Genomic DNA, 23463 nt, shown 5'->3' on the forward strand with positions numbered 1-23463 from the left:
GTAAATGGTACCTACCATTTTATCTATAAACCTCCACATACAGGAATATTGTTGTTTTCTATAAATAGGGTAGTATTACTTCCATCAGGTGTCAATGACCTTCATCATTATTACATTATGAGTAGTGATGTGCCGTTCCCGGGAAATTTCCCATATGAAGGGAAAGTAGGGGAATTTTGAAATGGCGCATAGATATAGGCGAATTATTATCAGAAATTCAGTCAACACTTAGCATCTTAAACTTTTTTTAAAAACATAAACTGTATCTCATCCGCCTACGAAAATTCCCTATACTCCCGGGAAATTTCCCATTCTTCCCGGGAAATTTCTCATTCTTCCTGGGAAATTTCCCATAGTTGCTGGGAATGATTTCTCGGCCAGAATATTTTTTTTTTACAATAATACGCCATTATTCAACAAAATCGATAAAAATCATCACAGTTTAATCAGGGTCAAAATAAGTTAGGTACTAATAAGAATAGTGGAGTTCCGTAAGCTTTTTACCAAGAAATTCTTCTACATACGAGTGTTAAGGACGGGTTCTTGTGAATGTTTTAGCATTACATTATTCAAAATATCTAATAAAAAAAATACTGTAGCCATAATTTTTTGGAGATAAAAAAAATTATAAGTATCTATTTGTATGGAGAAAATTTCGATGTGATCTGACTTCGCATTCAGGTACATCGGGGGCTTAAAGTGATGGCATATATTTTTGAGAAACATCCAAACTGTCGAATGTTGTAAGCAAATCCACTTTTTAAGTTTTTTTTTTGGGAAGCCACTTTGCATTTTACGGTTTTTGGCTACTTTATTTTACTAAACGCAGTTACTTGTCGTTATAGCTAGCTTTAATTAAAATTGTAACACACTTAATCTGTTTCAATATTCCCCTGTTCGAGGAATTTTCCCGGGAACACCGGAAAATTTCCCAGAAATTTCCCATAAGGGAATATTCCTTGTTCCCGGGAAATTCCCGCGAATCACTAATTATGAGCCCATAATTGTCCCACTTCTGGGCAAAGGCCTCCCTCTTATTTCTCCACGTATCACTATCTCCTGAAGTCCCCTGAAGTCTGGCGTTTGTAAGGCGTCACGGTAGACCTCATTGACCTTAAGTCGATTCGATACCGTTCCGAAATGCTTAGAAAAAATTAATTCACTACTTAGTGAATAATTTTTTTCTATTAACTCTATTACCATTTTACGTGAAAAACAAGTACTTACTTGTTTTTCACGGAAAATGGTAATAGGGTTCAAGGGATATTTCATAACAGAATATCCGATGGATAAATTATTAAACCAAATTCTAAGAACTGATTAACACATGATATCATATTTCATGTATTATAGTAACTAGAATAAGTAAAGCCAAATAACATTGACTAGTTTTTGATACTGTTCTAACACAATATCGGTCGTAACAACAGCCTTCAGTGTGCTTCAGTTAAACGAAAATTAACATCTCAATTTATATTCAAATTTCTTTATGAGGAAGTTCAGTCTGTTTGGAAATTATCTTAGTTTACTAGCGGGGAAAGGGTTGAAGTGGAAAATAGAAGCAATCTATAGCTATAAATAATAAGTAAAAGGAGGTTACTTAACCGTTGGTGCCCAACTTCGCCCACGTGCCACCAAAAAGCCGCTCCCATACAATCGAAGTAATGCTCTCATTTTGATTTGATTTTCTGCAGTACGTGAAATTGGACATGAATTTTTATGATAACATGTATCTTTGTCTGGTACTATACTCTGTATCTTTAGGTATTTAAATAAAAGTAAACAAAATCTACCTTCAAATAGCTCCTAAAGCCAAAGATAACATTACATGATCAAATAATGTAGGTTAAAGTCAGGTCGTTCAGTGACTGATCCAGGCGGTTTTGTATTTGGTTGATGGTACTTAGAATATGCTTTAAAATGTTAGTCGGCATTATTAGCTAGTGTAGATCGCGTTATTATATTCACATTTCAGCTCTCTGCATCAAGGCATTTTCGGCATGTATATAGGATACATCACCATCTTGCACTCTCTCAAAGCCAGGATTAGGTTGCTCTGTACTTTAATAATCCACATTAATGTCTCGTATGTTAAAACTGTAACGCAGCGTCCTACGTAGGCGAACAACACGCGAACGCGAAGCGAAGCGATGCGGCGCGGGGTGAATCAACCGTAGATACCTATAGAAGTGTCCTACGTGGGCGATCTTGTTGCGAACGCGAACGCGTTGGGCCCGCCGCGTCGCGCAATGCCGCGCCGCGTCGCGTTCGCGAGTTGTTCGCTTACGTAAGACGCAGCGTAAGCCGCGGAAAATTCCAGCTCGCGAGCAATATTACACACAACAAATACAGCTCGCCCTTGACTCGGTGGAGGCATTCCTTGACTCACTGTTTATTTCTGGGCCATTCATACACATGGACGTGATATCTGCGGTATGAACTGCGGCGTGACTTCCGATTTGGTACTCAGGATAAGTTTAAAAATGTGAGTAATAAATAAAACCGGTCAAGTGCGAGACGGATTCGCGCACGAAGGGTTCCGTGCCATTACGCAAAAAACGGCAAAAAAATCACGTTTGTTGTATTGGAGCACCACTTCAATATTTAATTTATTTTGTTTTTAGTATTTGCTGTTATAGCGGCAACAGAAATACATCATCTATGAAAATTTCAACAGCCTGGTCACGGACAGACGGACGGACAGACGGACAGACGGACGGGCGGACAGACAAACACGGACACACGGACAGACGGACAGACGGACAGACGGACAGACGGACAGGCGGACAGACGGACAGACGGACACACGGACACACGGACAGACGGACAGACGGATAGACGGACAGACGGACAGACGGACAGCGGAGTCTTAGTAATAGGGTCCCATTTTTAGGGTTCCGTACCCAAAAGGTAAAACGGGACCCTATTACTAAGACTTCGCTGCCCGTCCGTCCGTCCGTCCGTCCGTCTGTCTGTCATCGGGCTGTATCTCACGAACCGTGATAGCTAGACAGTTAAAATTTTCACAGATGATGTATTTCTGTTGCCGCTATAACAACAAATACTAAAAACAGAATAAAATAAAGATTTAAATGGGGCTCCCATACAACAAACGTGATTTTTGACCAAAGTTAAGCAACGTCGGGCGTGGTCAGTACAATGGATGGGTGACCGTGTTTTTTTGCATTTTTTCCGTTTTTTTTTTCATTATGGTACGGAACCCTTCGTGCGCGAGTCCGACTCGCACTTGCCCGGTTTTTACCCTTTGGGTCATCAATGGCCACTGCATCCCTGACGGATGATAGTTGCAACGCTGTGTCAAGAGCGGTTGAGACGGCCAACGCATTTTCGCCTGAGACCAGGCTACCAGCCCGATGACGCCTGTGCCTTTTTTGTCTCAAGTTTTCCAGCCACCCTTCGTCGAGCTTTTTCTCTCCCACGCATAGGTCTCTACGCCGGTTCTCATTGCAGCATGTTCCTCCCAGCCGTCGGTACCGATGCCAATAGACTTGAGATTGCTTTATTTATTTCGATTTGACAACAAAACAGACTGCGCTCTATTTTTTAACACCATTGATTCAAATTTGATTGCCAAACGTTATTGATAAATTGAAATAAGTCCAAAATAATATTTGGAAAGTAATTTAAATGAGAAAGGAGACCTAGGCTCTCCGAAAAATGTCGCGCGAGTGACTAAAAACAAGTAAGTCTAAACTCTAAACCGTAAAATTATTCAATGTTAACACACGTTGGAAATGTGGTAAAATTAACTATATTTTACGACAGCTACAAGGCGGATTTAGCTTTGATAAACCGGGGCCTACACGGGTAATAAAGGATGGTAAAAACACGCTCATAAAAATGTGAGCATCTTTAGTCTAGACACCGCACATGCACAGCAAAGTCTAAAAATACCGTCATACGTAAACTTGGAGCAGGATTCAGATGGGTGGGATGGGGGGAAAAAGAAAATATGCTTAATAATATTAGGATAAGTAAACAATAATTGGGGAAACCAAAATTAAGGTTTTTAGTGTTAGGACAACTGATCATTATGACAAACAATATTAGGGAATGCAAAGATAGGAGAAAAGACTTTAGGGATTCAGATATAGATCCGATTCAGATATAGCAATTTGTTACGTTTTTAATATTTGATACGACTTTAAAGTTCGCTCACGCTCTTTTTATTTTATTTTACAAATACGGTCGCAAATACCGGCCCGCATTGGCTTATACAGCCACGAGAGACTTTGTTCCTCGCTTACAGGCGCTGCATAAATCATCTGTCAAGATGTTAAAGGCCTGATGATAACGCATTATAATCCTAGACAGTAATAACTTGAAAACAAGATAGTTTTCTGAGCTAGTTCGCACATTTTAAACTTTAAAAATAAGCCAAGGCCTGTAAATCTTTACTTTTAATTACACTGATGAATCTTTAGTATATAATAACGACATATATAGGTATAGTTGGTCAAACCAATTTGACAGTCAGTAAGAACCAGGAAAACTATACTCATCCATTTCTTTTGGGTGCTAGTACTAATGCAAGACAAAGATAGTATGATTCTCTCTGTCCATGATTGAGATGATTGAGATCCTTTGACAAACTATAATCACAACTTATTTATTATGCTTGTTTTTAAGATCTCGCATTTATGACATGTAGGTTTTAAACTTAAAACCTATTTTTCAGGCTGATGCGAAATCAAGTGAAAGTCGCGCGTCAGACGCGCGCCCATCACCAAGACGATCGTCGAGGTCGTATCAAAACCATAACTAATTGTAAAATTAGAATCAAAATCTTGGAGTTACCAATTCTTGGGATTAGTTGTCAAGCGGACCCCAGGACTCCAGGCTCCCATGAGCCGTGGCAAAAATGCCGGTATAACGCGAGGAAGTTGATGACCTTGGAGTTGGCAGTTTCAACAACAGGAAAGTGACATTGCGTTTATAGTTTTTCAAGATATCTAGTACCTACTAAAAGTTTTTGGCATGAATAATAGTAATTAGCAACATTGATGAGTCACTTTTGTGGGTTAATTGAGTACGGGTGAAAGTTTTTAACCGACTTCAAAAAGGATGAGAGTATCCATTTGACAGTTTTTTTGTATATTACCTGAGAAACCCGTCATTTCTGAACCGATTTGGAACAATATTTATTTGTTCAAACGTAATATACTTACCTACCTAATTCCAAGTTGGTCGCATTTTTGTCAAATCTAGTTCTGATGATGGGAACCGTAAGGAATTGAGGGATCGCCTAAAATATTATAAGCACTTATACATTATATTTTCATCAACATATCAAGCATTTGCATCCAAAAATGTAGTGTACACTGTTTAAATATTTTTCCCAGTAAAACATTTCAACCTCCATTACCACAGTGCATCAAACTTCTTCCATTACATAGCAACGTATAATGACGTTTTCATAATTGAGCGGTTCTCGCATACAAACGTACTGTAGTTATTGGTATTTACTGCAGCGAAATTGCATTTTCAATTAAGTTCGTTCATCATGGTAGAGTCAAAAGCGAACGCCGAAACGAGATACCGTGTATTTTCATAGTTGCGCCAGTTTGGGCGAGTTTTCGGGGGGCACCAGTGTAACGTGAGCTCCAGATTCCTAATTTTCACACGTTATCATAGTGTTCTTAGAATTATCTGGGCGCAGTCGTTTTAAATATTCCAAAATATCGAACTGTTTAGTGATAAATAATGTACATGTACGACTACAAATTGTCTTACGATTTATACGAAGTTGTGAAATAGCTGACTGAAAATGACTTCATGTCGTTCGTTCTTCTCGATCATAGGTATTATTCATGCATATCATTCATTATTAAGATGAAAATGTACTCACTCACTCTCCGAGCACTCACTGGTTTAACTGTATGTAACTTGTTGACTTGCCTTTATTATATTTCAGCCTGAAAGAGCACCTCATACCTAAAATAATTTATTATTTATTTACACTAGCGACCCACCCCGCTTCGCACGGGTTTGCAAATTATACACTTAAACCTTCTTCAAGAATCACTCTCTTGATAGGTGAAAACCGCATGAAAATCTGTTCAGTAGTTTTTGAGTTTATAGCGAACATACAAACACACAGACAGACGCGGCGGGGGACTTTGGCTCCAAGGAAAACAACATTATTTTAATCTACAATTCATATTTCTAACTGTCATTTTATGGGAATGACACAATTTCACGCTAAACGAAAAACAAAATGCCGATCGTCAAACTTGGCGTAAACAATTCATTCTTTCACTCGTAAGGGTTATTTTAGTTTCATTCATAATCGTGTCGAAGATTTTCCCGGCAATTTCCGGTCGTAGTGGCCGTGTACAAGCGTACACGTACAGTGTACTGTACACTTGTAATGGTACACTTTTTGGCTTTGTAATAAGGTTGACGAATTTTCCGTTAACATGATGGACGTAGGTAGATGTTTTTTGCTGAGCGCGAGAGTTTTACACGCGTCCGAATATAAAAAACCAGTACGAAGGAGATGCTCTCGGGGCAAAGTCAAATCAAGAATATTTCTGAATGCCATTCCGGTCGAATTCTTGGACAAACCATCGTATTGTGGCCTCGAGATCGATAAGAGCTGACGCGCAATCGGAGAGCTCTCTTATACTGGTTCACTCGAGTGATCAAGATAAATGCTCCTGAAACTTGCGCTGACGTAGACGGTGCGTAGGCGCACGCGCAGTGTTCTTCCACTTGTTCAGTCGCCTTTCGACATTGGATGTGTCAAATTGTTAATATACAAATTGGAATTTTAAAAATCGTTTTAGGTATCGAGTTCGTTACATGTACTGTTAAGGTTAGACTTTGTTTTTACAAATGGTTATAATATTGAAGAAATAAATAAACCGTTTTTTTATTTATTTTAGGATACATTTTTTATAAGGCAGTCTACTTTATTATTTAACTAAACTATTTTTCTTATTGTTTCAGGCGGTGACCAAAACTATGCTTCGGCGCGTAGCGGCTTCACAAGCATCCAACCCCACTTCCTATTAACGTTAAAGCTACATCAATGTGTGTATAACGTAAATGTTTTGATATGAATATTACGCTTAAATCTAGTGTTAACAGTGCAAAGTTCATAGTGTAAAGTGCCAGTGTGTACTGTGTAGTGAAACTAAGTTAATAAAAGCATCATGTCGTCTCGGACGGGACAGCGAGGCACGTCGGTGGCTAACAGCCAGCGCCGGCAGCCTCGCTCAAGGTCGTCGACGAGGGCTGGGGAGAAGAAGTCGAAGGGAGGCGAGAGGACCGGGGCGACCAGTCTGGTGTCCATCCCTAACACCATCAAGCTTAGCATGCTGAACAGCGGGCTTATTTCATTTGGTGAGTTTAGTTTATAAACTAAGGACTGGTTACACCAATTACACCTACTGATGTGCGGTTGAAAAGTTTCAAAAATTACGAAATTTCCACTTGGAAAAAATTCGGATTGTTTTTTGTATGGCAATCGTAATTTTCTATTTTCGTGAAAATTTTCGAGAACTTTTCCAACTTTTTGGAAAAATTCCACTACTTTCACATAGTTACACCCGGTGCCTATCTCGTCACATAATAATTGATTGTCCTAAAGTTCTAATGTAATGTTACGCATAAAACTCTTATCGCATATTTTTTCTCCAGCTGAGACAGAAAGTATTTTGCATAGGGTGTGTAGGCTAGGCCAGATTAGTTTTATATTTTTTCAGAAATGTTAATAGTTTCAGCACAATAAAAATTATGCCAAATGAGTTTTATGCGTAACATTACATTAGGACAATCAATTATTATGCGATCCAATATATACCCAGTTACACCAAACCGTCGAAAATATTATTGTTTGTGAGGTTTCATTGACATAGTCCTCAACATTCTTACGGTTATTAGTTCATTTCATACTCAGCTTCAACATCGTAATGGAATATTCCACGATGTCCCATGCATCAAATAATAAAAGCTTTGGCACCTCTTTTATTATGATTCGTTTTACTTACTGAACAAAATACAAATAACTCGCACACCGCAGCCAAGCTCTCGACCACAACATAGTTAATCATACACTTAGAAAGGACTCCGGACCTAAAGTATGGAAAATATGGTTTCAGTTAAATATCTCGAGTTTTTGATATGTTATAGATTTCAGAGTCCTGAATAAAAGTCTGTACCCTAGAGACTAGCACCCCTGTGCTACCACTGTTTCCGAGTCCCTTTCAGAGTTTCGACTGATCTTGTACTAAATAACAAAGGAACTTAACAAGACAAGTAAGTTAAGTACTTTAACAAGATTCAATTCCCAACTATTTATTTAAACAATTGACATTAGATTGAACCTATATTGCGATAACCATTTAAAGACAGATAAAATGACTGCAATGTCAACTCAAACGTATAGGTATTCAAGTTTAAAGTACTAATACCTACTTTGTTATCTAGTACAAAACCAGTCGAAACTCTGAAAGGGACTCGGAAACAGTAGTAGCACCCCTAGAGACTTGTTCAGGGCTCTGAAATCTATAACATATCAAAATCTCAAGATATTTAACTGAAACCATATTTTCCATACTTTAGGTCCGGGGTCCTTTAAAAGTGGAAAAAATACTGTCTTGTGTGAGACTTGAACTCACGGCCTCTGGCCTCTGAGGGGCTACCGCGAAAACCGAAATTCGCAAATTGCGGGGATCTTTCTCTTTTACTCCAATGAAGGCGTAATTAGAGTGACAGAGAAAAATGCCCGCAATTTGCGAACTTCGATTTTCGCGGTTATAGCCCTGGATATCTAATAGCATCGTTCGCAGACGTTTCTGCTTGTTAAAAATTAAAATAGTCAATCATAGTAATAATTACTCGCCAGCTTTCCCCCACCGTAAATGTATGTAAGTATTGTAAGTTAAACAAAAAATCTATAGGTACTTTGTAAGTAAATATCTAAGCTTTAATGGGAATATGAAATCTATTTAAACCGACATGTGTGCACCGACCAATTAATAACATACCCCGCTTTGTGAATACAACCAGTATTTCCACAAACTCCAATAAATCAACAATTCCGCGGAACCGTTCAAAATCTGTCCAAGCCTCGTCACGCCAGCGACGAGCGAGTAATCCACTCGGAACTGAACGCTACGCAGAATTACTTTTATTCACCTAATTAAAAAAGTTGTAACAGCGACAGAGCGGTGAAGTTGTCACATGAAATCCGTGAAAGTTCCCGGCTACGCACCTTCATAAACCAACTCATTTTGTTTTTAAACACTCGTAAAAAATGAAAGGTTGCGCTGGCTGAGTCGTGACACTCGTGACCATCTCAATATTTAAGCAATAAAAAAGTAATCTTCGCTAATTCTTCCCGCAAGTTTGAGGCGTTGGAAATAAGTACACTGAAATTATCTTTAGGTACTAACAGCCATATTCGAACTTTAAGATCGTCAAATAATAGATATGGAAACGATATTAGATTGGATATATGTCAGTGTCAAAAGTGACGTTTTTGTTTGTAGAAACCTCACTTTTGACACTTGTTTGACATTGTCATATCCGATCCATATCGTTTCCATATCTATTATTTGACGTATCTTAAAGTTCGAATATGGCTGTTACACTATTAATTCGTGAAATAATATTTTTTTACAAAGTTTACCAGTAACAATGACTAACATTGAATTGCTAAAAAGTGGGTAAGTATACCTACACATAAAAAGAGCTAATCTCACGAGTGGATATTTATTGTGATTAAGTAGGTATTTACTCGTACTGGTAGAACATTTTCGGCAAAAAATCTCTTAATTTTAAGATAGCTTAGCTTACTAACTATTTTGATACTTATTTAATGTAAATATCCAGCTATTAGGTAAAATATTAGCTTCATTTATTTAACTTATTTAACTTCCTCAGTTGAGCGCATCTTTGGCAAATTTAAGATTAATGTACGAACATTTTAACAAAGTACTTGTACATTAAGAAACAATTTAAAATTTCCTGTTTCCCATAAATTATGCTTGCTCCAAATTATGTTTGTTACGAAGCATTACTTTGGATAACTTTGTCCAATAAATTTGCAGAAAATGCGGAGGTGCGTTATTATGTTATAAAAGTTCAGTAAAGTCTGTAAATCATCCGATAATCTCTAGAGACCTAAACAGTTAACTTTGATGACGATTGATAGTGAACTAAAGGAGCCAGTCGCTTTTCGCAATTCTATCTTATCTAAGAATTAATTCTTCTCAAGCACTGGGTTGACCGACAGCGAACTGACATCTGACCTTTGAAGGGGATGCCTTCTTGGCATTCGTCCGGTTTTTTCACAATGATTTCCTTCAATGAACTTCAGAAACTATTAACTATCAAATAACTATTATACATATGTAGGTGGATAACTTTCAAGAAACTCATTGGTACAAGCCAGGGTGCGAACCACCAACCTCCTGTTTTATATCGCACGCCTTACCGCTGGGCCACTAACTTCGTCTACTACTTTTGTTAATTTAAGACAACAATCCCTACTTAATCCCTATTATAAATGTGAAAGTAGAGTTATTTTCGCATTTATAAACTGTCTGTCTGTTACCTCTTCACGCTTAAACCGCTGCACCATGCAATTTAGGAGAAATTTGATATAGAGATAGTTTGACCCCCGAGGAAGAATATTTTTTATCAATCATCATCATTCCATGCAGACATAGTCGCGGGTAGAAGCTAGTTAGAAATAAATATATTTGTTACCTATACTTATTACGTTTACAATTCATCTCCAAACTTTCAAACCTCATAACGCTCGGCTGTCCGTATTACCTATTGAAGTTATCAACAGACATCATACATTTTCGGTGCAGCGGAGTGGTGTTAACGTACTTGGTATAAACAATGTCAACCCTTATGATTAATTAGCGTTAATTACATTAATATTAACCTTAATTTACCATTTCAGTTGGAATGATCTATACCAATTCCGTTAACACCATTCCGCTGCACCAAATATGCTACAAAATTTACGATGTCTGGTTATCAAACATACTACTTATGAGAAACGATGTGGAAACTTACACTAGTCAGACCAGTAGGTAGCTCATTGAAATTCGGCAGCGTACTCCCCGGACGCACTACCCGCGAACGTGCGGCCATTACGAGTGCTACGTCAGGCGCCACTCATATGTTTTACCCATCATCGGCCCTCTGTTTACTTTTTGTTTCACGCTGGCAATGTGACTGTCACAGACGTTACAGTTGCATAATCTGAAATATAAAATACAGAAAGCTGCAAAATTCTAAATGAATGAATGAATTTATAACATGCGATGCAATTTTGCGGCTAAGTGTACAATGTACAGTACCTACATATTATAAATTGAGATTTTTTTAGCAGAACAAATATTTATTTAACATTGTGTCTTTACCTTTATTGTTAGTGTTAGATTTTCGAACTTTTAAATCGTACCTATGTCAGAAAAATATTACATTTTGATTGAGTTTTTTTTGTGACAAAAGTAGTCCTTCCATTCGTTTATTACATTTAACGTGTCAATTATATGATTTACGACGCAAAGAACATAATAAATCATTTAACCGTTCTTTGTGATTTTTGGACGAGGTCTAAAGAAATTGGCTACGTAGTGCGTGATCAATCACATGAAGCTGACGCCAAACATGAAGTCTTCAATCTTTGTTGTTTTTAGGGTTCCGTACCAAAGCTAGGCGGCTAGGCAGGAACTGAGACACCAGCGCGCTGCACTCCCACCTTCGTCACCGGGCACGGCATTCTCCTGCCAGCTATGCGGTCGCGCCTACCGCTCTCGCATTGGACTTACTAGTCATTTGCGGAAGTGCCGCACTCTTATGGACGCTGTTTGAACCATCATTTTATGGATGTACAGGCCCATGATGACCCAAAGGGTAAAAACGGGACCCTATTACTAAGACTCCACTGTCCATCTGTCCGTCTGTCTATCTGTCTGTCTGTCTGTCTGTCACCAGGCTATATCTCATGAACCGTGATAATTAGACAGTTGAAATTTTCTCTGATGATGTATTTCTGTTGCCGCTATAACAGCAAATACTAAAAACAGAATATAATAAATATTTAAGTGGGGCTCCCATACAAACATGATTTTTACGTAAGGAACCCTTCGTGCGCGAGTCCGACTCGCACATGGCCGGTTTTTTTAGATTAAGGTGAAGCGAGCCGAGACCGATGTCTCAAATTTTCGATTAGATTTTCCATCAATCAAATTCTTTGTAATTGTACATATTAATGCATACAACCTTGGAAGTAGGCTTCGTCTATATTCAGCCGACTATGCTCAGATGCAAGAGAGTAAATATGTGCAAGAGAGTAGATTTTTCAGTTCATCGGGAGAGGCTCTCGCGTTACTTGCACTTTTTGTTAACCTAATATGCTTACTTTTGACGCGTACTCTGATCCACTCTTTTTGATGCTGACTTTCATATAGTTATACTTTCATTTTGTGGCACAGATTTGAGAGAAGCCACACGCTATAAGAATGGTCCCCATTGAATTCACTACAGCTACCTATATTATTTCGGCTTATAACCCTCTACCAAATATCTCTTAAATTCCCTCGCATCGCATGCTACAAATCAAATAAAATGGCTGTTAACCTCCAATGCTAGCGTAGTTTAGTCGCGTCATAGAGAAATATAGTAAGACAAGAGTGCTCACTCCATACATCAGTTTTGGTACTAAAAAGATTAGTATTTTCATAGTCGACATCTAGCATCGAGTAGCGAAATTATCAGTACTTTAAGTAGTAGTACTGTCAAATGACAATAGATGTAGCACCGACCGGAAAGTCTTATGTTGTTGAGCATTAGCACTCTTGTCTTACTATATTTCTCTATGGTCGCTATTACTGTCCAATGCATGTAGTTCATTCGCCAATAGTTCTTGACATCTAAACCCCACCACACATGTGTGAATAATTCACCTGCCACACGCCTGCGATGACCAGAACAGCTCCAAAACAAATTTATTGCCACAATAAACGCATGAAACGACAGAACTTCCTAAACGTTCATAGGGCAATGTTATTTTCTTTATCTGTCTTTGTTTATTCATTTACCAACAAGCAGATTCTGTTTAAACAATTCGACAGTTTTCGTCTCATTTTGGTACAACCTTGAGTTGTGTTAACAGACATCTCACGCGCTCCAATATGTGTGAACGGGATGGCTTATGAGACGACTCCTAATTGTATTTGGTCAGCACCAATCATGGTGAGCCGCTCACGGTCAAAGTCGCACCAAAATATGATCATAACTAGCGTCCGGAGGAGCGGTGGCACACACCGAGGATAATGGAGTCGTTATTTATTACAAACTTTTTAACATTGAATGAATAAATTATTTATTTACCTGAAGTAGTATATAACATTACTCGTAAATTGCAAGTACTTAAAACTATTTATTTTCGTTAAAGAATTTCAGCAACACCCAAATGTTTTGTGTTGTTATCCAAATGCTCTTAACAAATATCACCATTGATCGATATAATATTTTCTTACCATATGCAACCTTAAAGATAATTATAGGAAGTATTATGCAAAATTAATAATTTAATCGTTATTCGTTTCATAAACATACTTAGGCGACTTCATTTCCCTCTGTGTCAAAGCCACCGCTACTCCGGACGCTAGTCATAACCATATAAAATTGTGAAAACATAATCGGCCTCCAAGTAGCCGAGCGAGGCGTGATTCTTCAACTAGAAACTTTGCTACATATCAGACACTGGAAGAACGTTTGTATGCAAATTTAGGAGTTGCAAATACGTCGTTTTGGTATTCTGATTCGAATGATTGTATTCTTTATATGCTTTGAAGGAAAACGTTGAGCGATGAATGAGTAACTAGGTATGTCTTTGAGCATTCGATTGAATGTCGAGTCGCTAAGTGTTTGATCTCCAAACTTAATGCTTCATCACGAACACTTTTAATGAAAATAAGCTTTGATCTTTCTACTTTTCAAATACTTACTGTATTATACTTATTTAAAAGTATGTTTCTTTATCAGCTTTTTTTTTCGTCTCACTTCTTTATCGTAAGTAGGGGAGGTAGGGGACCATTGGGCCTGTCCCCCGTCCTCCTGATCGTCCTGATTTCTAAGGCCGTGCCCGAGCCTCCCGTCTGCCCAATGGTCCCCTACCTCCCCTACTCATTGTAACAAGATCCAATTATCACCATAATACCGGCCGCTCCCTGAAAAATTGGGTCAGGGCTGAAGGCTGGCATACATACTTGTACACAAGAGTGACATTACATATTACGATTAATCTTAAGGAAGTACGCTCGGTCACCAACTGCCCGATTACGTCAATTATTAGACCTAAAAACGATATGGATTAGATATGTCAGTGTCAAAAGTGACGTTTTTGTTTGAAGAAACGTCACATTTGACACTGACATATCTAATCCATATCGTTTCTAGACCTATTCATTAACGTATCTTAAAGTTCGAATCGGGCCGCAAACTGTATATTCACATTGATTGTGTGAGCATTGTCGAATAGTGTTCTTGATCGTTCCGATGTTTATTTGAGGATCGATTCGGAAGAATAATGCGTATATTACTTAATATTGTTTTTACCAAACCTATGTTATGTTGCAGTTCATTGAACGGTTTTCAAAAATGCGTTTCATTCAACTTGTACTTACCCTGAATTTGCCATAACATAACTTCGCCTTAACTTGCATTATAGTACCAAGGAATTCGTGGACGTAGTCGCATTTAGGATATGGAGTAAGTTTAGTATAATTTTCATTTAAAAAAGTGATAAGGCGAAGTTGGAGATGGGTGGGAAGATTATTTTTTTAACTATTTTTACGCAGCACTTTTCATTGGGAATTGAATGGATATATATATATGTCGCAGTCGGATCGTATAATCCGCCGTATTAAAAACAGGGGCGTTTTGAAATGCGGTGATTTAACGATTAGCCACATTGAATGCGGCTGAATGAGAATCCGCCGGAATGTATTCGCCGCCATACGTTCTTCAACACGGCTAGCCGTAATGTAATACAGCGAGTCATTAGCCGCCGCTTTGACAGTTTTTAGTTCCCATTCTTAACACCCGTGGCGCTGCCTGACAAACGCTGGGGTGTCCATCAAATCTGGAGTTCGTCGGACTATTTCTTTTCAAAAAACATTTCCTTCGTAACTTAACTAGAAGGAGCCCCGCTTTGCGGGCTCCTATTTCTGAGCGGTTTGCCCTTCGGGCATCTGAAGCTACCTAACGAACCTAACCTACCTACCTATTGATTTAGTGAGACGTCCGTGAAAACATTACACTTTGGGGAAAAAAGCGTAGGTAGGTAAGTAGGTTAGGTTCGTTAGGTAGCTTCAGATGCCCGAAGGGCAAACCGCTCAGAAATAGGAGCCCCGCGAAGCGGAGCTCCGTCTAGTTAAGTTGCGAAGGAAATGTTTTGAAAAAGAAACACATGTAGTGCGGTGGGACCATGGTAAAAATAAATTAAATTGCAAACATTGTCAAACTCCGGTTACGTAGGCGACCGAAAGGGCTGGTCACTCTACAATCTAAAATAGTAGTACGATGCGGCTAAACGTAGGCCGCCTTATTGAAGAACGTATCGCAATAACAATCGCCGAGTTTGTTGCCGGTCCCATATTGGGATACCCTCCTCCAATTGAGGGGGGATTTAAATCTTCTCGGGGCAGAGGTGTACGGTTGGAGCCGGTAAAGGTTTATTTGAGGTTCATAAGCGCATTGTAATATGCCTACTTGAATAAACTATTTTTTATCTTTTATCTTTTAATCCGGCTAATCGTCGAACCGCCGCATTTCAAAATTTTGAAAACGCCCATTCGCCCATTTTTGAAAACGGCTAGCCGTAATGTAATACGGCGGATTATACGACCTGACTACGACATATATACTTCTTGGTAATATTATTATAAAAATATTTTACTTGAGCGAAATTAGGCACCAACGATGAAGTTAGGCTTCCCTACGGTAGATACTTTTGCTAACTAATTTTCAATGAATTGCAACATTAACGTGGTTTGGTTCTTACGTATACTGGTTCGTCCTAGATATCAATTCGCCCGCGTTTGACAAGCTGTTAGAATAATTGTCAGTAAACGTCCCATCGGGTCAGACAAATAAAACATTTGGTACGGCATCGGCACTATTTACCCGCCTATACTATTAGGCGAACTATCTAGGTCTCGTCTAACGTGTCCTATTGTACTAGACGGGGCTAGTTCTCGGAATGAGACTAATTGAAATCACGTAAAAGCTCGATTCAAAAGCGAAACAAAAGTTCTAAAAATAAAATCAGGCACGTGAGGTCCATTATTTTCATAGGAAAGTTTATTTCATTGAGTCTTGATTTGGGTTGATTCAAATAATTGTTTAGGTATGGAAAATTGTGTGCAATTCTTTTAAGTTAATACCTTGCCCATTACTTTCAATCGAAGCTATAAATCTACACCAATATCGTTCAGATTTTTTTTTCTATAAGACGATCTACTTCGCAGAGTGTACGAATAGTTCATCATTCGGACTTTGTTCTTGATTTCTGACCGACTACTAATTTGGTTTGATTGTTTGACCTATTTTTAGACATTATTAACTCAATGACTTAATAACTATATTTACTTTAGTAGTTATAAATAAACTGCTATTTACTATACACATACACACTGCTGTACCTATGTGTTAGATGTCTGTGTACATAAAGATGTGTGCGTATGTTCGCTACCCCGTACGCTCCCTAATTACCTCGTGTTTGCGCTCATTACATAATGAATAATGCAACAAACACTTCACGCTTGTTTAGTTGTTCCTTGTACACACCTTGTACACACCTTGCTACATCAACAACGAGAAACTGTACCTTTGGAGAATACTTATACAAAACCTTGGATAAGTAAGTTCACTACTTAAGGTCAAAAGTTTAAGTTATCTCTATGATTTCGGTACAAATGTGAACTAAAAGTCTTTCCGTGACTACAGCTGGTGTAACTCAGCTGAAACGTCGGAATTTAAGGTAAAAATAATGAAAGTATATCGCGGTAACCCCGTTTGTGTATATGTGTACAAAACGCGAGAGTTTAAAGTGTAATACATGTGGACTATTATGCGATGATTTTTTGCAGTTTTGATGTTGAAATTTGTTTCTGACGGTGTTTTTAATAAGTCGACCTCAATTACTGAATATTTCTAAACAGATTTAAAGCCCTTTTGATGTAACACCATTACATTCAACAACAGAAGTTGTTAAGCAGGGTGAGTTGTTCAAAATGTACACACTCTTAGTCTCTTAACAATAAAGACCTGTCAGTTAATTTTAAACACCTCGCCCGCATAACAAATTATGTTGCTGTATATACTATTATTATTATTTGTATGTCTTTTCCATATCTCGGGACCATGGCGTCCCGGACCTTTGGGAGGCGTACGTGGGGCCGAAGCCAACAGCGCAGAGGCCCTTTAAGACACTTTAATCTAAAAGCAAGGGATACACGTGGCGGATACCATCCCCGAACGCACAATGTGATACATCCGGAGATGGTCCCCACCAGGTGCAAAGACTATTGCAGTGTAGCACTTTTGTGCTGCGATGGGAACTAAGGTCATGGGCTATAGATTTGAAAGTTGGATGGACTGGATAATGGGCTATGGGAGAGACTAGCGGACACCTGCCATGACAATCAGTCTCAAAATTGTAAACGACAGGTGGTGACTCGCCAACTTATTGAGTGGGCCCCGCAATGGCCGCACGCACAGTGCGACAACAGGGCAACATTTTGGAGTGGCTGTGAGGTTGTCGAGAGGTGAGCCTACAGTAGCCAGATCCCGGTAATCCGTTCAGCGGGCCGCCGGCGTTATGACATTTTACACTTCCAACCTGGAGCATAGGTCCCGCTCTTGCGACTCCACTCTGGCCGGCCAATCAAGGCAAGCACAGAGGCGAGGGCCAGATTACAGGGCCCTCTGGAATAGGGGTCCGCGGTGTCGCCACTCACCGTCAGCTCGCCACGAGCTGCCCCCGCGGGGCTATTACTAAGACTTCGCTGTCCGGACCCGTCCGTCCGTCTGTCCGTCCGTCCGTCTGTCTGTCACCAGGCTGTATCTCACGAACCGTGATAGCTAGACAGTTGAAATTTTCACAAATGATGTATTTCTGTTGCCGCTATTGTTATAGCGGCGGCAACAGAAATACTAAAAACAGAATAAAATAAAGATTTAAGTGGGGCTCCCATACAACAAACGTGATTTTTGACCGAAGTTAAGCAACGTCGGGCGGGGTCAGTACTTGGATGGGTGACCGTTTTTTTTTGCCGTTTTTTGCATTATGGTACGGAACCCTTCGTGCGCGAGTCCGACTCGCACTTGCCCGGTTTTTTATTTACGCTGTTGGTACAGTACGGGTGTCTATCGTCTCCCTCAATTGCTCAAAGGTTTACTGGAAGAGATCCCTTAAAGCGATAAGTTCGCCGTTGTACTAATGACGAATTTTATTTTTCCTGTTTTGTTTTGATTTTTGTACAATAAAGTGTTTTACTACTACTACTACTACTAGTACTACTACTACTACTAGGTAGGTACTAAAACTACGGATAACTCGGTAAACTCTATACATAAAACATCCCGGCTACCGGCAACTCACACAAACATGAACATTCTGGCAGCAAACATTCAAGAACAAACAATCGACGAGCAACTTAAAGCCCCTCCACAAAAGCCTTTGCACCGCATTTTCTGACATTTTCCCTTACCGGAAACTCTAGGGGCGCCCAAATAAACAACGCAGTCTTCGTAGGCCGATATCTGAAACGGCAATCAAACTTTTAAAATGTTGTGCTTATTTGATATTGATTTGACATAATGAAGTGCGGAGAAGTATCTTTAAATATATGAGCTTTAAAAGCGTTTCATATATGAATTTTTAAGAATCGTTATATAAGATATTACTGCAAGTACAAAGATAAAAGATATTCGCTACGGCACCTTATCCAAACAAAAATGATGGGGATCACCATATCACGCCAAAAAATGTCTTCTATTTTTTTTAATTAGAACACGATATTCCGAATACGGATCCCCACTATTTTTGTTACACCTTGTAGGTTTTGGAGAAAAATCAGGTTAAAAGGTGTATATAATCAGCTCCCAAATGAGGTTTTAATACTCCGAATGCCGTTCCTAAAGCGTCCGCTTTAAGTGTTTCGTGTTGACATTTATGGATTGGACCACTTTATCTGCCGAGAGCTCTGAGGGTATCGGAGATTTTAAACTAAGATATTTATTCGAGATACACTGAGAGAAAAGGATAACAAAAACACACTTAGAATTACAAAAATAAACTTAATCCGGGGACAAGGAGAGTCAACTAATAGGAACAAATTGACTTTTGCAAGTTCTATTAGTTCTTGAAATTTCTATTATCTGTTTGTTGAAATTATATTTAGGATTACTGAGCTGTTTGTAGAAATAAATAAACTTTACAGAAATAGTGAAACGTCTATAATTATTACTAAACTTCATTTTTTCCCCCAGTACAGAACTGTTTTTTTAATTCCTGGTTTAGTTTACTAATGATTTTTCTCTCAGTGTAGTAACATAAATGTTGCATCATAGATTCCCGTTTATAAGGTATGAAGCGCTGGATTTTAATAATGGATGCAATATCGCCGGATGTTTTTAAGTCTTTGTTATATTGCATTGTTACTTTAATAGCAAACGATATTAATTTCGTGTTGATTGCATCTCGAGGGTAATGCAATCAATGCAGCCTCAGAATTGATTACTCGATTTGAATTATTATTGGATATAAAGGTATATAGGAGGTCCTTGGAGCTTTATTAAATGACTGTAATACACTTCTTGATTATAATATAATAATAATAATAATTCAGCCTGTATACGTCCCACTGCTGGGCACAGGCCTCCTCTCATGCGCGAGAGGGCTTGGGCTATAGTCCCCACGCTAGCCCAATGCGGATTGGGGACTTCACATACACCTTTGAATTTCTTCGCAGATGTATGCAGGTTTCCTCACGATGTTTTTCCTTCACCGAAAAGCTAGTGGTAAATATCAAATTATATTTCGTACATAAGTTCCGAAAAACTCATTGGTACGAGCCAGGATTTGAACCCGCGACCTCCGGATTGAAAGTCGGGCGTCATATCCACTCGGCCACCACCGCTTTTTTACTTCTTGATTACCACAACATTATCTATTCATAATTAAATTTGCACATTTTTTGTGACACATATATTTTTGCTTAAACAATTGGAAGTAGTGAAGTTCTCAAATTTGAATTCCATAGACATTCAAATTTGAGATTATATATTTTTTTAAATTAGCTTTGTCAAGCTCGAGTCGATTGCTCATAAAACCTCTTCACAATAACATTGGAAAATATGTACGTAAATGATAATTCGATCCTAGTCTACATAAATAGGTAGATCTTTTCTGATATTGCTTCCTCTCCGCCCTCGACCTCTAGAATCGTCAAAACTATTCGTACACATAGACCACACTATACTGACTTTCTAAGAAACGTCGTGTGTAAAGAACGGCTCTGATAGGAGACAAATCTGTCAATACATTCTGGACGGTTCGCTGGTGACAGATCACGGTGACAGTCGGGAGAAGAGAAGCATGCATTCCCGTTGTCACAGCAGCGCAAGACGTATTTTCGGTTGAACTTCAAAATGGCGAAGTCGTCACGAGATATTATAATTTTTTTGGCTCATTGAAGTTGTTTAAAATTTAATATTGATAGCTTATTATGCAGTGAACTAATGTGGATGTGTGCAGTGAATGATGAATTAGTCTTGAAACACGTTTAACCATTTTTTAAACAACACCCGGCAATCCAATGTCGCTATTTGTTAAGTCCAGCTATCACTACTACATATAAGCAACTACAATCAAGCCAAAGACAACCTTAATTATCTTTGATCAAGCACAGGTTTCAATTACAAGAGTAACTAGGTACTAAGGAGAACGATTACGGCAGTTTGAATCACACTGACTATATCACGACATTTTTTTCGTAAATAACTTTCAGGGAATTAAGAACCTAACTTATTGGATTCATTTTAGGTGTAGCTACCGCGTCTTTGAAATTAGTATTTAAGTTACTAACAGATTCAATAAAAACTATCATCTGCTAGCTTTGAGCTCAATGGGCATGGGATCAAAACCTATCATCTGCGGGCATTGAAGTCAAAGGTGACAAATATGAATATGACACTTTATTTGACCGACACCCATAAAGCGCCAATACGGCATAATAAAGTGCGCTTTTGGAATATATTAAGCGAAGACATGTATACACACTTCCTTAACATAAGTTCTATAAGATTAGATGGGGTAGCTAAAAGAAACATTGGGGCAAAAGAAACACTTGTAGGGAATCCTCATACTGTTTCTCTAGCCCCGGGCAAAATAAACTATGTTTATCTTACCCCATATGGACAGCCAGTATGTCGATGTGGATACTCTATTACAATAAGTTGGTGCACTTACAGTAAAAGAATTGATTTCGGATCGTCGAGAGGTTATGGACTTGCAATTGGCTTCAAATAAATTCTATCGTTCAACAAACCCATTGGGGCTATTCATAAATTACGTCATTTCAAATTAGGGGGGGGGGGGTCTGGACATCGGATGACGGTAGCATGAAGTAGGAGGAAATGGGGTCATTTGATGCATGATTTTTGGATGATTATAGGGGGGGGGGGGGTCCAAAATCGTCAAAAATCGATGACGTAATTTATGGACAGCCCCATTCCCGACCGGTCTCATGCTCGCCTGCCCCGGAATGTTTTATTCCACTCTCCCTGATTTCGGTCATTTCCGCTTCCGCCTCGCGAAAACAGTCATGGCGGCAATGACACCATTCGAGAAGTTCTCGCCAGATAGGTAAATACTTGAATGATATCATCCGTAAATAGGACGATTATTTTGTTGACGTTTTGTTTTGTTTACATTTGGATAAAACTTGGCTAGTTTAATAGCTTCTCGTTCTGGGAAGGATAACTACTTTTTTGTGATTTTCCGTAAAGTTACGAGAATACTTACAATACTGTTTCGTATTTCTGTGGAACATTTTTTTGGGCATAGGTACTATATAGTAGAGATGCCCCGAATAGTGAATTTGGCCGAATACCGAATATTCGCCCCCCTCTCGGCCTAATACCGTATATTCGGCATGACATGCGAACATTTTGAGTCACAGTGATTACGAAAACTGTTCGCCAACAAAGCAACGTTTGCCAAGATATATTTTTATGTTGAACAGAATTAATGAATGTAGTTAAAGTCCATCAAATCAGACCCATGATAAAAATAAAATATTTTGGAATCAAGAAATGCTCAAAAACGTGCCTTCGTATTTAAAAACCACTTTCCAAGAATACATTTGAAATAATAAATATACCTAGATTTTGGTTATTTTTTTGTGATATTGAGGTAGGTGCAACAGATATTCGGTATTCGGCTGAATAGTAGGCAACATTCGGCCGAATACCGAATATTTGGCAAAGTGACCGAATAGGCCGAATACCGAATAGTTGCCGAATATTCGTGGCATCTTTACTATACATATAGGTGATCTGAAAAAGCGGTACGATTTTTCAACAACTCTGCTTGCTAAACCTACTGCACAATCATCAGTAAACTTATAAAAACCGGGCAAGTGCCCTTTGGGTTCCGTACCATAATGCAAAAAAAAAAAACGAAAAAAAAGCAAAAAAAAAAACGGTCACCCATCCAAGTACTGACCACTCCCGACGTTGCTTAACTTTGGTCAAAAATCACGTTTGTTGTATGGGAGCCCCATTTAAATCTTTATTTTATTCTGTTTTTAGTATTTGTTGTTATAGCGGCAACAGAAATACATCATCTGTGAAAATTTCAACTGTCTAGCTATCACGGTTCGTGAGATACAGCCTGGTGACAGACGGACGGACGGACGGACGGACGGACGGACGGACGGACGGACGGACGGACGGACGGACGGACGGACGGACGGACAGCGAAGTCTTAGTAATAGGGTCCCGTTTTACCCTTTGGGTACGGAACCCTAAAAACACGTGCCTACACGTGATAGGTCTGCATCATTAGGTAGAGTCAGACCAAGAATAGTCTGCAGCGGATTTGATAGCCCTCGCAGTGCGAGTGTTATTTTAAACGTCAAACTTCTATGAAATTATGACGTATAAATGACACTTGCACTGCGTGGGCTATCAAATCCGCTGCAGACTTTTTATGGACCGACTCTACCCACCTATACTTACATAAATCTGAAGCGTATATTTTTTTCCTTATAACATCGTTGATTTGATATGGAAAAACGTTTGTCTTTCTTCTGGGTACTTATCGTTCTTTAAGACTCATATCGCTTTGATACTGAAACTCGTTATACGGCCATAACTTTTTTAGGGTTCCACACG

The 23463-nt window shown here is 38.9% G+C and overlaps 1 protein-coding gene across 2 annotated transcripts in view; it reads left to right on the forward strand.

Annotated features, from left to right (window-relative positions):
* The window catches only part of LOC134798345 (receptor-type tyrosine-protein phosphatase kappa), a 316272-nt gene that overhangs the window by 122718 nt on the left and 170091 nt on the right, over window positions 1-23463 (forward strand). For both annotated transcript variants that reach the window (XM_063770752.1, XM_063770753.1), the window contains exon 2: window positions 6973-7368. In XM_063770752.1, coding sequence (XP_063626822.1) covers window positions 7179-7368 — 190 coding nt within the window. In that variant the 5' untranslated portion in view covers window positions 6973-7178. The remainder of the gene's footprint in view (window positions 1-6972; window positions 7369-23463) is intronic.

This window comes from Cydia splendana, chromosome 16 (genome assembly GCF_910591565.1).
Source record: "Cydia splendana chromosome 16, ilCydSple1.2, whole genome shotgun sequence".
NCBI classification, from domain to species: Eukaryota; Metazoa; Arthropoda; class Insecta; order Lepidoptera; family Tortricidae; genus Cydia; species Cydia splendana.